The sequence below is a fragment of the Acinonyx jubatus genome, chromosome A1, assembly GCF_027475565.1.
Source record: "Acinonyx jubatus isolate Ajub_Pintada_27869175 chromosome A1, VMU_Ajub_asm_v1.0, whole genome shotgun sequence".
NCBI classification, from domain to species: Eukaryota; Metazoa; Chordata; class Mammalia; order Carnivora; family Felidae; genus Acinonyx; species Acinonyx jubatus.
The window spans coordinates 141,016,801-141,029,358 of NC_069380.1; the positions used below are offsets into that span (position 1 = coordinate 141,016,801).

A 12,558-nucleotide genomic window follows, 5' to 3' on the forward strand; every position below is an offset into this window, starting at 1 on the left:
AGGAGTTAGTGCCTGCCTTGCTTCCCACCCCTCAGCCAGCAGCAAGCAGACTTGCTTCTCTAATTTGATCTTTTGTCTGCCTTGGCCAAGGCAGAGCATACTCCCTAAAGAGCAAGAATGAAACAATGCTGTTGCTGTTTCCAAGCAGAGGAAGAGTTGGGGGAGGGTGGGGTGTGAAGAAAGCATTTTCCTTGATTTATTTTTATAAATGTATGTTATGAGAGAAGTAGGCAAGAAGATGAGATATGCAGTACATTCTGAACCGTGAAGGAAAGAGTTTTTCTATAGTCTTTTAAAATCTTTTCTACTTTAGCTATTCGCTCACTGAATCACTCAGCAAGCTCTGCATACACCGTGATTGGGGCATGTCTCACTTTGCACAACTCCCAGATGTGCCTGTCTTCTAAACCAGAGGGTCTCCAGGGCAGGGACCTGCGACAGCTCAACCCACACCCAGTTCATCCTCATGCCCCAATGCCTAGCACGGTGCCTGGAGGACAGCAAGAGCTCTGGCCATGGTGCTCGGCGGGCACCAGTGATTGAAAAGGGGCAGCAAATGTAGAGAGGAGTAGAGGCTTGGGGCCAGGGGGCTAAATACTTCCAGGAGAAGGGGACAAAGAGCACTGGCAAGTGTCATGGAAAGGCCAAGCCAGCTTATTCTGAAAAGGAGCCAAGGGATGTGGAAATTAGGAGGCCACTAGTAACCTACGGGGATGCTTGGGGAAGAGGGTAGTTTGCAGTTGGGTGAAAAGTAAATGGAAGAAACACTCAATGATGGACACAAAGAAACGTTTTTAAAAATTCATCAAAATGTACATTGTTGCATGACAACAATGTGAAATAAACCACAGAATACTATACAGAATAAAGTAGCTCCATAGGAGGGTTCCTTGACCTCAGCATTACTGATATTTTGGGTGGACAGTTCTTTGCGGTGGCTGTCTTGTGCACTAAAAGACGTGCAACAGCATCCTTGACCCTGGCCTCTGCCTACAAGATACCAGCAGCATCACCACCACCCAGGCCGCGACCACCAAAAATGTCTCCAGAAATTATCAAATGTCCCGTGAGGGGCAAAAGTGCCCCCAGCTGAGAACCACTGCTCTATATGTACTGACTGGGAAAGATCTGCAAGTCAGATCATTGAGTGGAAAACTTAGGTCACAAAAAAGTTGTTAATAAGCCGTCATTTATATGGAAGAAGTATTTTACACATGCATTCACCCACAGACACACAAACACACACACACACACACACACACACACACACACACACACACACACTCCATATTATATAAGAAAGTACAACTACAGTGTCCGGAAGGACAAAACTATTAGTGGCAGCCATCTCTAAGGAGCAGACTAGGGCTGGGAGTCAGAGTGAATTTTGGCTTTATTTGTACTGTTTGTGTGGTTTTGTCTGTTTGTTTTTTTGTTTGTTTGTTTGTTTGTTTGTTAAGAAAATGGAAATGTACTTGCTGTGAAAATTAGTCTGTAAGTGAATGGAAACTGAAGATCCGGAGAAAGTACATGTTAATTACTCCCTGACAAAGTTTAGAGAGGAAGAGAAATGTGGCCAGAATGAAAGGAAAGAATTTCTAGGATGTGGGAAAACTGAGCTAAATTCAGGCAAGTTACAACTTTGTATAAAGCATTATGAAGAGAGGGGTGGATAACTTCTAGAATGCTTCCACGTATTAGCTCAAAATTTCAACACTGCTTTGCCAGCAATGATTTTCCCACTACAGTTAAATATGCATGAAATGACAGAATTCCTCTTTCTGTTTTTCCACTGCATATTTCTTTAATTTGTGCTTCTTCTTCGGTGTGTGTACAGCTTTCTGTAACTGAAGTGCTGATGCCATTATGGAAACTGTCACTCTTCAGAGTCGCAAAGACCTGAGAATAAAAGCTCACTTTGACTTGTGTTTGGTCTGGCATGGCTGAGTATGCTGCAGGAGTGTATTTGTTTTTCATTAATTTGTTTGTCATTTTTCTCCATGATCTATGGAACATTTATTTCCCCTGAAGCAAAAGGATCTGAAATGTCAGAAGTTTCTCTTGGTTCTGCTGGGGTAATGAATTGTTGAGAAAAAGAAATTTTTCTTATATGCTATTTGATTGTGGAAGGAGACATTTTGTGACCTTTTGCTATTTTACGGTGATAATGAATTTCCTGACAAACCTGGAAACTTTGGGCTTCTTTATTGAAATAATAAGGTTTGAGGAATAACTTTGACCTGGACCTTTGCAGAATTAATCAAATACAGATTTGGGAAAAATTGATGAGTTTGGTCTTTACCAAGACACTGTAATTTATTTCTGTCACTGTGGCAGTAGACAGATCTACACCACATAAAAACATCAAACAATTAACTACAGACCTAAGTCCCTGGACAGAGACTGGTGGGAGGGGTATAGGCTCAGAGACTTCCAGCCTGATCATACTGTTGCTTTATTTCCCTTTTTTTTTCTTCTTTTCCTCCTTCTTCTATTTTTAATTGCAAAAGTAATCCAAGCTTATAGAAAATCTGGCCTATGCTGAACAGAACTAAAAAGAAAATAAGAAATCATCCATAATCTCATTCTCCAAAGGTAATGGACCATTAGAATGGATGATTCTAATCCTATGTTTAATATGCCTATAATTTATAATTGAGATGATACTGAATATAAAATGTTATGTTCTTTGGTTTTTTTCTATTACATATGATGTTTTGTTTGTGATCTCTAAATGCTTTAAAGAAAGACTGCACTGAGTCCTTTGAGGATGTTCTAAAAAAAAGGCCCCAATTCATGAAGAAAAAGAAGGAATAGATCTTCTTTGAAGTACTTTAGGAACATCAGATTGTCCCATTGTCTTCGTGCATGCGATTCAGTTTTCAGATTCTCTGACATTATAGACATGTTTACGCCTTTATGTTTGAAAGGTGAGGAGAGAAAACAAGCTTGTTGAGTCAGGATGCCAGGTGAGCTCACATAAGAATGCCAGGTGAGGGTGCTCTGTGTCTCTCAGATACAGTGACTGACCAACAGGTGTCACAGCTACTGCTTTGCCCAGCCAGACGGATGCATGGATGTCAACACCCACGCCAGAGTAACCTCTCTGCCATTTACATGAGCATGAGCGTGGGGAAGACTCCTTCTTCTTCACAGAAGTAGAACCTTAGTCACCTTGCTCGTCTACTTATTCTCTCTGGGAGCTTGTTAGTTTGTCTACACCCATTCCCAATATTCTGCAAGATCTGAGAAGTACTTGAAAGGTGTCAGAACTCAATCCAACTTGGAGTCTCAGAGTCTACCTCATCTTTAGGTAGAAATAGTACCTTATTACTGATTTGGTAACCACTTCCTGGGCGGGAGGTGAGGGGAGGGGTAGATGTTAAGTTCACTGCCATTTTTTGGAAGTTCAGATTTTCTTCCTGAATGTTGATAGAATGAGAACATCAGGAACAAAAGGAAAAGGGAACTGAGCTACTGAGCTGAGGTCTAAAATCTCCATGCCTTGCTGGACTGAACATATTGTGAATTTTTTTCATCAAACACCAGATTACTTTAGGATCAGAAAACAATTTGGTATTTAGATGATGAGAAAGATCATGTAAAATGGTATCCAGATAGTCTAAATAGGAGCTCCAGGGGAAATGACAAAGTTTTAATGACAAGTAATACATTAATTACATAATTGATTATATAATTAATATATTAGCAATTATAAAACAGTTCTGAAAGTTAACGTCTTCTATCTCTGTCTTCAACTGCATATCTCACAAAATATTTACTTAGTATTAAATTACATCTTCATACAAATATTTTCAATTATAAATCTTGGACTCCAAATTGGGTAAAAGCGCTTTCTTGATAGGGGGCTGGCTGCTCCAAGTGAAGTGTGGTCAGATAGCCAGCAGCACTGGCACCACCTGGGAATTTGCCAGAAATGCTTAATTAGGTGTTCCCTAGAGTTAGTCAAGTCTAGAAGCTCTGGTTTAGAGTGAGGTGATGGGACAGAACTTTACAATGCAAGTATTTTCACCTGGTGATCAGAGGCAAGTTCCTAGAAGATTCAGCAAAGCTGTTAGCCCTGTTCACAGACCGATTTTTTTCTTCCCCATTAACAGGCTAATTTCTAGAATTTTCTTTTCCTCACCACCTTCCTGGTGGTGAGAATCTGCCCCTGACTGCTGAGAGAGACTATAGCTCAAGTAACCATCCTTGATTTTCTGAAGTGGAAAACAGTGCCAAGGTCATTATCCTCTTGATTTGGGGTCAAGTTAAGATAGAGAAGAGGATGATTGGTCTGAAAGCATCTGAATGGTTGGAGAAATGCACTGATAATGTAGTGCATTTGGGCAGATTATTTTGACTGATTATTGACTTTAAAACGTGCGTTTTCTCTCACCCGCTTACTTCTCTTCTAGAAGTCAAGCAGCCTACAGACAAGGTAAGTCTGAGTGCTCAAAAGCAGGCCTAAGGTCAGGAATGTGTTTGGTTTATCAGTTAGGGGAATTTAAACTCAACCCCAGTTGGTTTTTAATTCAACGCAATCACCAAACTTGATGAAGTGCCATCAAGTTATCTAAAAGAAAGCAGTTTACTGCACAACAGAAGAGTTGATGTCATCCTAGGAGCTGCCAAACTGTCAACCGTTTGGAAAGTGATTTTTAGGGGGGAAAATGTAAGATTATAAAAAGCACGTAGTTCTTAGATTTGCCTGTGCTCTTCCAAGTGTCTGGTGATTTACATGTATCTCTTTCCATTCTTTTTAAATTTGGTTTCCACCGTCAACATTTTCATTTTAAAGGAATTGTGTAATCATTTCAGCTCAATGCAGGATAAAATGCTACTCTTTATAATGCATGGAAAGATCAAGAAAAAAATAACCTCATATGCCTTTGAAAATAGTTAAAATTAGAAGAAGGGAACAGTGTGGATTTTTCTTTTTTTTTTCAGTTTCTAACATTAAAATGTTTAAACGTTAGTTGTTAATAGTTAGAAATCAAGTACTATATTCCAGCTTGTCCAAGAAGTAACCCAAACCCAACTCTCAGCTTTCTTTAAATGAAATAGATATATAACCAATAACTCTTATATCTCAGGCAAAATATTATAAGCGAGAGTGATACCCGAGTTGAGTTTCTCTCTTTCCTCTTTTATTCTTATTTTCACTTTTGAGAAAGGAGTTAAAAATGAGGTAAGTACAGAATTTTTTGGAAGAAATTATGGAAGAAATTTTTGCAAAATGCTATCAAAGAAAGGCTGTGAAATGAATTTTTATAAGTTGCCAAAATAATCATGACTTCCTGATAAGTCACTGTAAATTTATACTCATGTTGGACTCGAGCACCCTTGAGTCTCTTAAACTAGCCATCAAGTAAACCAAATCTAAGTTTTTTACATCTTGCTTTACGAACAAACATTAGCTATTGCAAATCAAGTACCTCTGGACAGGTGTTATTACCCTCACTTGGTGAAGCCGCTTGTTATGGATCTTAAACTACGTACACCGCAAAGCAGAGCTCTGAGTGCCGGCCCCTCAGCCCAAACGCATCGGCTAGACTTTCACGTGTGTAGACTACAGCAGGAAAGGATTCTGGAGGACGCATTTCAGAGTGAAGTAGCATGGATGCCGTCAGCCAGGTCCCCATGGAGGCTGTGCTCCCCAAGCACATCCTGGCTATCTGGGTCATTGTCCTCATCATCCTGGCCATCATGGTCATCATGACCTCCTTATTGCTGTGCCTGGTCACTGCAATCATTATCTGTCACATGCAAACTTATTCTGTCCTCAATGGGACTGAGAATCTCCCAAGAGGGGCAGTGAGGGATGTGGGTGGTGTCCCCTCCCCCAGCCTCTTCCTTCTCAGAAAAGCGACGGACGGGTTTTGCCGTGTGGACTCGGGAGCTTGACACGTGAGAGGAGATCTGAGCTCTTGTTTGGATTTTGCCACTGGCCGGCTGTGTGAGTTCAGTCAAGGGACCTAATTCTGTGGGTTCCGGGTTCCTTTTAAATGGGGATCATGATCTCTGCCTCTCCTGCCTCATGGGGTTGTAAGAACCAATGGTTTGGTGGAGGTTAAAGCTGTTTGCGACTGTGAGCAGCAAACCCACCGCAGATACACAGGTGTTACTGCTGAATGCTGAGAAGCTTTGAAGAGCCAAACAACCTAATTACTGATGGTGGACTTCAAGGTGGTGAGGGAGACACTGGGGGCAGAGCAGCCTTTGCCAGCGCCCCTGTGGTCAAACCAAGCAAAGGCACCCTATCCTCATTCCAAGGGGCCAGCATCACTTGGGCTCAGAGTTATTTTCTTTGTGGTGCCCCTCCCTCACGTTATGTAATTTGGAGGGAATTACCCATGGCAGGGGAGGGAGATGGGTAGAACTTCCCAGGACCTCTGTGCCAGAATGTCTACAATCAGGAGGAGGGCTCTGCCACTTCTTGGCCACGCAAGGGACCTGGGGTGATGGGCTTCTTTCTGCATTGGAGTCTCATCGCTTTGATAGTTGAGCAATGTGGGAAAACACACGGTGGCTGAGTTCCCTGGCCAGCTTTCACGATCTCCAGCCCCCACCCCCTTGTGTGCCCCACACTTGAGGAGCTCTGTCCCCCCACCCCAGTACCTGCTATATCAGCTCTGTGGTATAAAGTGCACGTCCTTCATTCCCTCCCACCAGCACTGCAGCCAATCTAAGCTACAGATTTTAAGAGATGTTCCAGGGGGTTTTGGAACTAACTTAAAACAATGATGGTTGTTTAGATGCTATGATCTATATTTATAGAGAGAGATTTCTGGACTGCTCAAGCTTTTGACCAAAATCAGAAACATCTTGGGACTTATTAAATTATGTAACAGCACAGACATCAGAATATTGTGTTCAAGTAATGCTTTTACTTTGGTCTGATTTCATTTATGTACACAGCCAATTTCCAATAAAGTGCTAGAATGAGAAAACAAACAAATTAAGTACCTCTGACATCTGTCTGATCTCTTTTGAAAAGATGTGTTAGGGCCCCTGGGTGGCTCAGTCTGTTAAGTGGCTGACTCTTGGTCTTGACTCACGTCATGACCTCATGGTTCATGGGATTGAGCCCCTTGTTGGGCTCTGTGCTGACAGTGCAGAACCTGCTTGGGATTCTCTCTCTCTTCTCTCTGCCCCTCCCACATGTGCATGCACACTCTCTCTCTCTCAAAATAAATAAATATTAAAAAAATATCTGGTAAAGGCCTTCCCGAGTCTTTCATTTTTTTCATTTTCCTTTCATTTTTTTAATGTTTATTTTTGAGATGAGAGAGAGAGAGAGAGAGAGAAGCAGGGGAGAGGCAGAGAGAGAGGGAGACACAGAATCCGAAGCAGGCTCCAGGCTCCAAGCTGTCAGCACAGAGCCTGATGTGGGGTTCAAACTAATGACTTTAGCCAAAGTCAGACACTCAACCGACTGAGCCACCCAGGCACCCCCCATTTTCCTTTAAATAAAGGACATATATTTGGGGTGCCTGGGTGGCTCAGTTGGTTGAGGATCTGACTTCGGCTCAGGTTATGATCTCATGTTTTGTGAGTTCAAGTCCTGTGTTGGGCTCTCTGCTGTCAGCACAGAGCCTGCCTCAGATCCTCTGTCCCCTCCTCTCTCAGCCCCTCTCCTGCTCAATCTCTCAAAAATAAATAAACATCCAAAAAAAAAAAAAAACACAAAAAAAACAGGACATACACTCAACAACTGCTTTTTGTCATGCCATGTTCTAGATACTTGGGTACAGTAATGAATACAAAAGACAAAAGTGTCTGCCCTTGTGGAGCTTCTATTTTAATGGGAGTGGAAGATGATAAACAAATATTTAGAATATAATTATGACAGATGGTGATATGTGCTCTAAAGAAAGTAATGCAGGCAGGGGCTAAGTGTCAGTGGTGGGAGTTTGCTTAGACAGTGGCTAGAATACAGTGCATTGTCAACATTAGTTTCTTCTCTATATCTCTCCATGTGATTGCTCTCAACTCCTTTACTGTATCATGTATTTAACCTCTTTAAAACTGCTTATTTAGGCGAGAGGGCAACTAATAAGCGCAGGTATGGAACGCCCCTGACATTTTAAAGGGAGAAGCTAGAGCTAAAAACTCCTTTCCTGAGAAAATAGTATGGGTGCCAAGAAATAAATAAGAGATCTGCTAACAGACTTTCACAAACATTCATAATTTGGAAATCAGGGCAGGACAGAACAGAAAGGAAGCCTTCGGGCGAGAACCTCTTTGACTACTGCGCGTCAAGAGGATTAGGAGTCACCCCAGGCACCTGGGTGGCTCAGTCAGTTGAGCATCTGACTCTTGATTTTGGCTCAGGTCATGATCCAGGTCTGTGGGATCCAGTCCTGCATCGGGCCCCATACTGAGCATGGAGCCTGCTTAAGATTCTCTCTCTCTCCCTCTGCCCCTCATGCATGTGCTTTCTCTTCTAATATTAAAATAAATAAACAAATAAATAAAAGATTAGGAGTCACCCACGCCAGGAAGTCCAAGGGCATCTCTAGCACACTAGACAAAAAGGCTGCACACAGGAGGATCCATCCTAATACAGGGTACAAAAGCACCAGGACAGGAAATGGCCATAGTCACTTGCATACCTGGAACAGAATCCAGCTGACTGCACAAGGACCATAAAATTGGCTCCCGATCAATGGCTCCGTCAGATACAAAGAAACCATCTAGACACTATTTTCCCTTATGAGGAGAGCCCACTGCATTGGACCACTCTTCCTTATCCACTGGCCATTAGATCACTGAACTGGTTCTACATATCTTTTCTAAATGAGTCCTCCTGCTTTTATATTTGAAATGATTCTAATGGCATGAAAGGTGGAACACAAAGATAATTAATATAGGCAATTATTAGCAAAACCCACCTAATTTACACTCAGTAATAAAATATTATGGACATGGAACATAATAAAATACACCTAAATATGAAAATATTTCACAACATAAAAAGAGATGAACATATCACTGTAGAGGTATAGGGACTACATACTTAAGAACTATTTACTGAAGAAAAAGAATCAACTGTCGACCTCAACTTCATGTACTTAATACAATCAATGAAATATTAAATCTACAAAAGAGACAAGAGATACAATGATAAAACTGACTTTTTTTTTTAATGAAAAGAGCTGGAAAGCCTATAGAAAGGCAGTGAGGAAAATATTTGCCGTATTACTTTTGAAATGCCACTGGAAGCATTAAAGGGACACAGAATGAGATCTGTAAAAAATAAATAAATAAATAAATAAAAATAAAGATCAGTGAAGGGGAACTCATCCTGAAATGTGGGGGGAAGATGGCAAAGATATAAAAATGATTAAGAAGAAACGTATGAAGGACAAAGGATATCTAACATACATGTAAGTGGTGCTACTGCCCAAAAGACAGGAGTAAATTCAACAGAGATAAAAATCCCAACATCTGTCAGATTAAATCTTTCCTGGAATGAAAAATCTTGAATTGTGCAGTGCTCACTCTCTACCAAGAAAAACTGATGAAATAAAATCCAAAATACTGGTGACATATAGATATCTAGATATCTGTATCTATATCTATTTTCTAACTATCAATGCCAAAGACAGAACACTATAATTATCTAGTCAAGAAAAGAAAAACTGGATACCTCCAAAGTAAGTATCAGGCTATACGGAGATTACTTTTCTGCAACAATAGATGTCAGAGACCAGGAGTAATGTCTACAGAATTTTGAAGGAAAAAAAAAATGACCACGCGAATATTTACCCAACAAAGTTGTCATTATGGGCAATAATAACAGAAAGCCATATTCTCAAATATGCAAGGCTTCAGAAAGCATATTACTCATGAAATTTCCATGAAAAGAAGATAACTCAAAGATGTACGAAACAAACAAAAAAGAATCAAAGTAAAAATTTGTATCTCAAGATGAAATTAGTTATAGTAAAAGGAAGTAAAGTACTGAAGCCTAAATGTAATTTATATACAATTAAATCTGTTCTTCACTCCTGCACCCTGGGATTATTTCCCAAGTAAACCAACTAAATTCAAGTCTTTGTCTCATGCTTTACTTTTTGTGAACTAAGACTAAGACAGTGAGCAAGAATGAGTAATTTAATACATGATGGTGAAAATAGGGATTAACTAAATTAAACACTCATTTCTGGCAGTATGGTGAACAAGAAATCTCAACAGACCTTCCTTCCAAAAACAGCAAAACAAACTATATAAGTTTGTTTGTTTATGTTTATTTATTTATTTAGAGAGAGAGAGGTGGGCAGAGGGACGAAGGGCAGAGAGAGAGGGAGAGAGAGAATCCCAAGCAGGCTCCATACTGCCAGAATGTAGCCCAATGCAGGGCTTGAAATTACCAACCATGAGATCATGACCTGAGCTGAGATCAAGAGTTGGATACTTAATCGACTGAGCCACCCAGGCACCCCTATAAGTTTATTTTTAAAAGAAAAACTCTTCAAATGCCTTAGGTATATGTTAAGAAATTAACTTTGAAAATTACAAGGTGAGGAATGCTACTTAGCAAGTGGTAAGGGCTGGGTTTACCTTTCTATCATCAACGCCTAGAAAAGTGGACAAAATACAAGCAGCAATGGTTTTCAAGGATTTAACAAATACAAAATAAAACCACAATGACATATCACTGCATACCTGATAGCATGGCTAAAATTAAAAAGACTGCCAATGTTAAGTGTTGGTAAGAAAGTAGAGTAACTGAAACTCTCATATACTCAAACAGGGCTGAAGTTTGTTAGACTGGATTAAAGAAAAGAAAATAGGTGCATGCTCCTTAGAAAAGAACATACTTAAAACACTTAAAATTCAGAGAGATTGAAAGTAAAAAGGTTGACAAAGATGTCTCATGAGAATATTAACCAAAAGATGAAAAAGAGACCAGATTAGTAAATATTTAGAAAAGGGACTTACTACACTTGAAGTCCATTGGATATGTCCCACAAAATTTAGTGAGGTTTTGGTTTTCCAAACTTTCATGGTTTGAAGAAAGGCATATGCATTTACCTTACAGATTGTAAGACTGGGGAAGTGAGGTAGGAAGATGTCAGGTCTAGACGGGGAGAGAAAAGAGGGCGTCCTCAAATTTTAAAAAAGTATATATTTTTAGTGTTTATTTAAAAAAACTATTTTATACTTATTCATTTTTGAGACAGAGAGAGAGGGAGAGAAAGTGCCAGAGGGGGAGGGGCAGAAAGAGAGAGAGGGAGAGAGAGAGAGACAGAGAGAGACAGAATCCAAAGCAGGCTCCGGGCTTTGAGCTGTCAGCACAGAGCCCGACACGGGGCTCGAACTCATGCACCGTGAGATCATGACCTGAGCTGAAGCCGGATACTTAACAAAGGGAGCCACCCAGGTTCCCCCGGACATCCTCAAATCTTGAACAGACCTGGGTACTGAGTAGGTTTCAGTGTGGAGGGTGGGGGGCAGAGCTGCCGTATCTGAAAAGGACTATGTGAAGGGTCGTCTATTTTGTGTGGGGTGTCAAGATCAGCCTAGCCCTTTTGATCAACCCTTTTGATCCAGCTACTCTTGGAAGCCGTAAGTAAAATTTCTAGGCGCTACCAGAATTAAAGAAAAGTAAGCAAATAAATAAGTGGTCAGTTGGAAATGAGAGGATTTGGCATCATTGTAACCCCGGGGGAAAAAATAAAGGCTGATGTGTAAATAGAGTTCTGGGCAAGTAACCACATGGTGTTGTGCAGGAGGGAATTCAGCGGGGCAGCTGGCCCTGGCCACATGCCCTTCCCCAGGAGGCAGGGCCAGCCCTAACCCTTCAAGTCAGCTTCTGTTATCCAGCCCTGGGAACCCTTAAAAAAAGTTGCTTACTCTGATTTCTCCAAACATAAAATTGGGGCAGTGGGATTTGCCATTACTGTGTAGCCCAGGCCTGTGGTGAGGATTAATTAGTGTTTTTAAAGGGCTGTGGGTTTGGTGTGGTTTATTTATTTTCTCAGGATGAAAGCCAGGACGCCAGCACCAAGTGTTAACAGCAAAGGTTTGATGTATGTTACTTGAGATGCACTGTGTGAAGTGGGGTGGATGGGATACAAGGCTTGTGGGACTGCCTTCAGCATCCAAACACATTTTAATGCTCCCCAAAGTGAAGGAGGCAGAAGAAAAGTCTTTGAAAGTTAAAAAGGAGCAAAGACATCTGAGTTTAGGCTCTGCGACTGAGGGCATATACCAACCCACACCAAGGAAAATCTGATGAGTCCCTACAGACAAATAGTAGCGTGTAGAGAAGACACAAAATTTTGCCAACTTTGTGTCAAGCTGCAAAATGTGCTCCTATATTCAGCAGACAGAAAGAATCCCAGCAGAGGCAGTCAGGGGCTCACGGCTGGTGGTGGTGGAGAAGGGTCACACACCAGCTTCCCCGCCATGGTACAGGTGGGCATGGGGGTCAAGGACACTGGTGTGGCCCCAATTCCCACTCACTGAAGACCCAGCAGCTTTCCAGATAGGACAGTCTCACAAGAACCCTCCTGACTGGTTTAGAAAAGTAAATCTTTATGGCTT

At 41.2% G+C, this 12,558-nt stretch overlaps 2 protein-coding genes across 2 annotated transcripts in view; one reads left to right on the top strand and one right to left on the bottom strand.

Moving 5' to 3' along the window:
- Positions 1–12,558, bottom strand: part of ARSB (arylsulfatase B) — a 164,157-nt gene that overhangs the window by 39,135 nt on the left and 112,464 nt on the right. The gene's annotated exons all lie outside the window — the stretch shown is intronic.
- Positions 5,620–5,907, top strand: LOC106974787 (small integral membrane protein 3-like). The gene has a single exon (XM_053202622.1). The coding sequence runs from the start codon at positions 5,620–5,622 to the stop codon at positions 5,905–5,907; it is 288 nt and encodes a 95-aa protein (XP_053058597.1).

Excerpts from the sequence above, each read along its gene's own strand:
- LOC106974787 (XM_053202622.1), top strand. The coding sequence starts at position 5,620 with ATGGATGCCGTCAGCCAGGTCCCCATGGAGGCTGTGCTCCCCAAGCAC.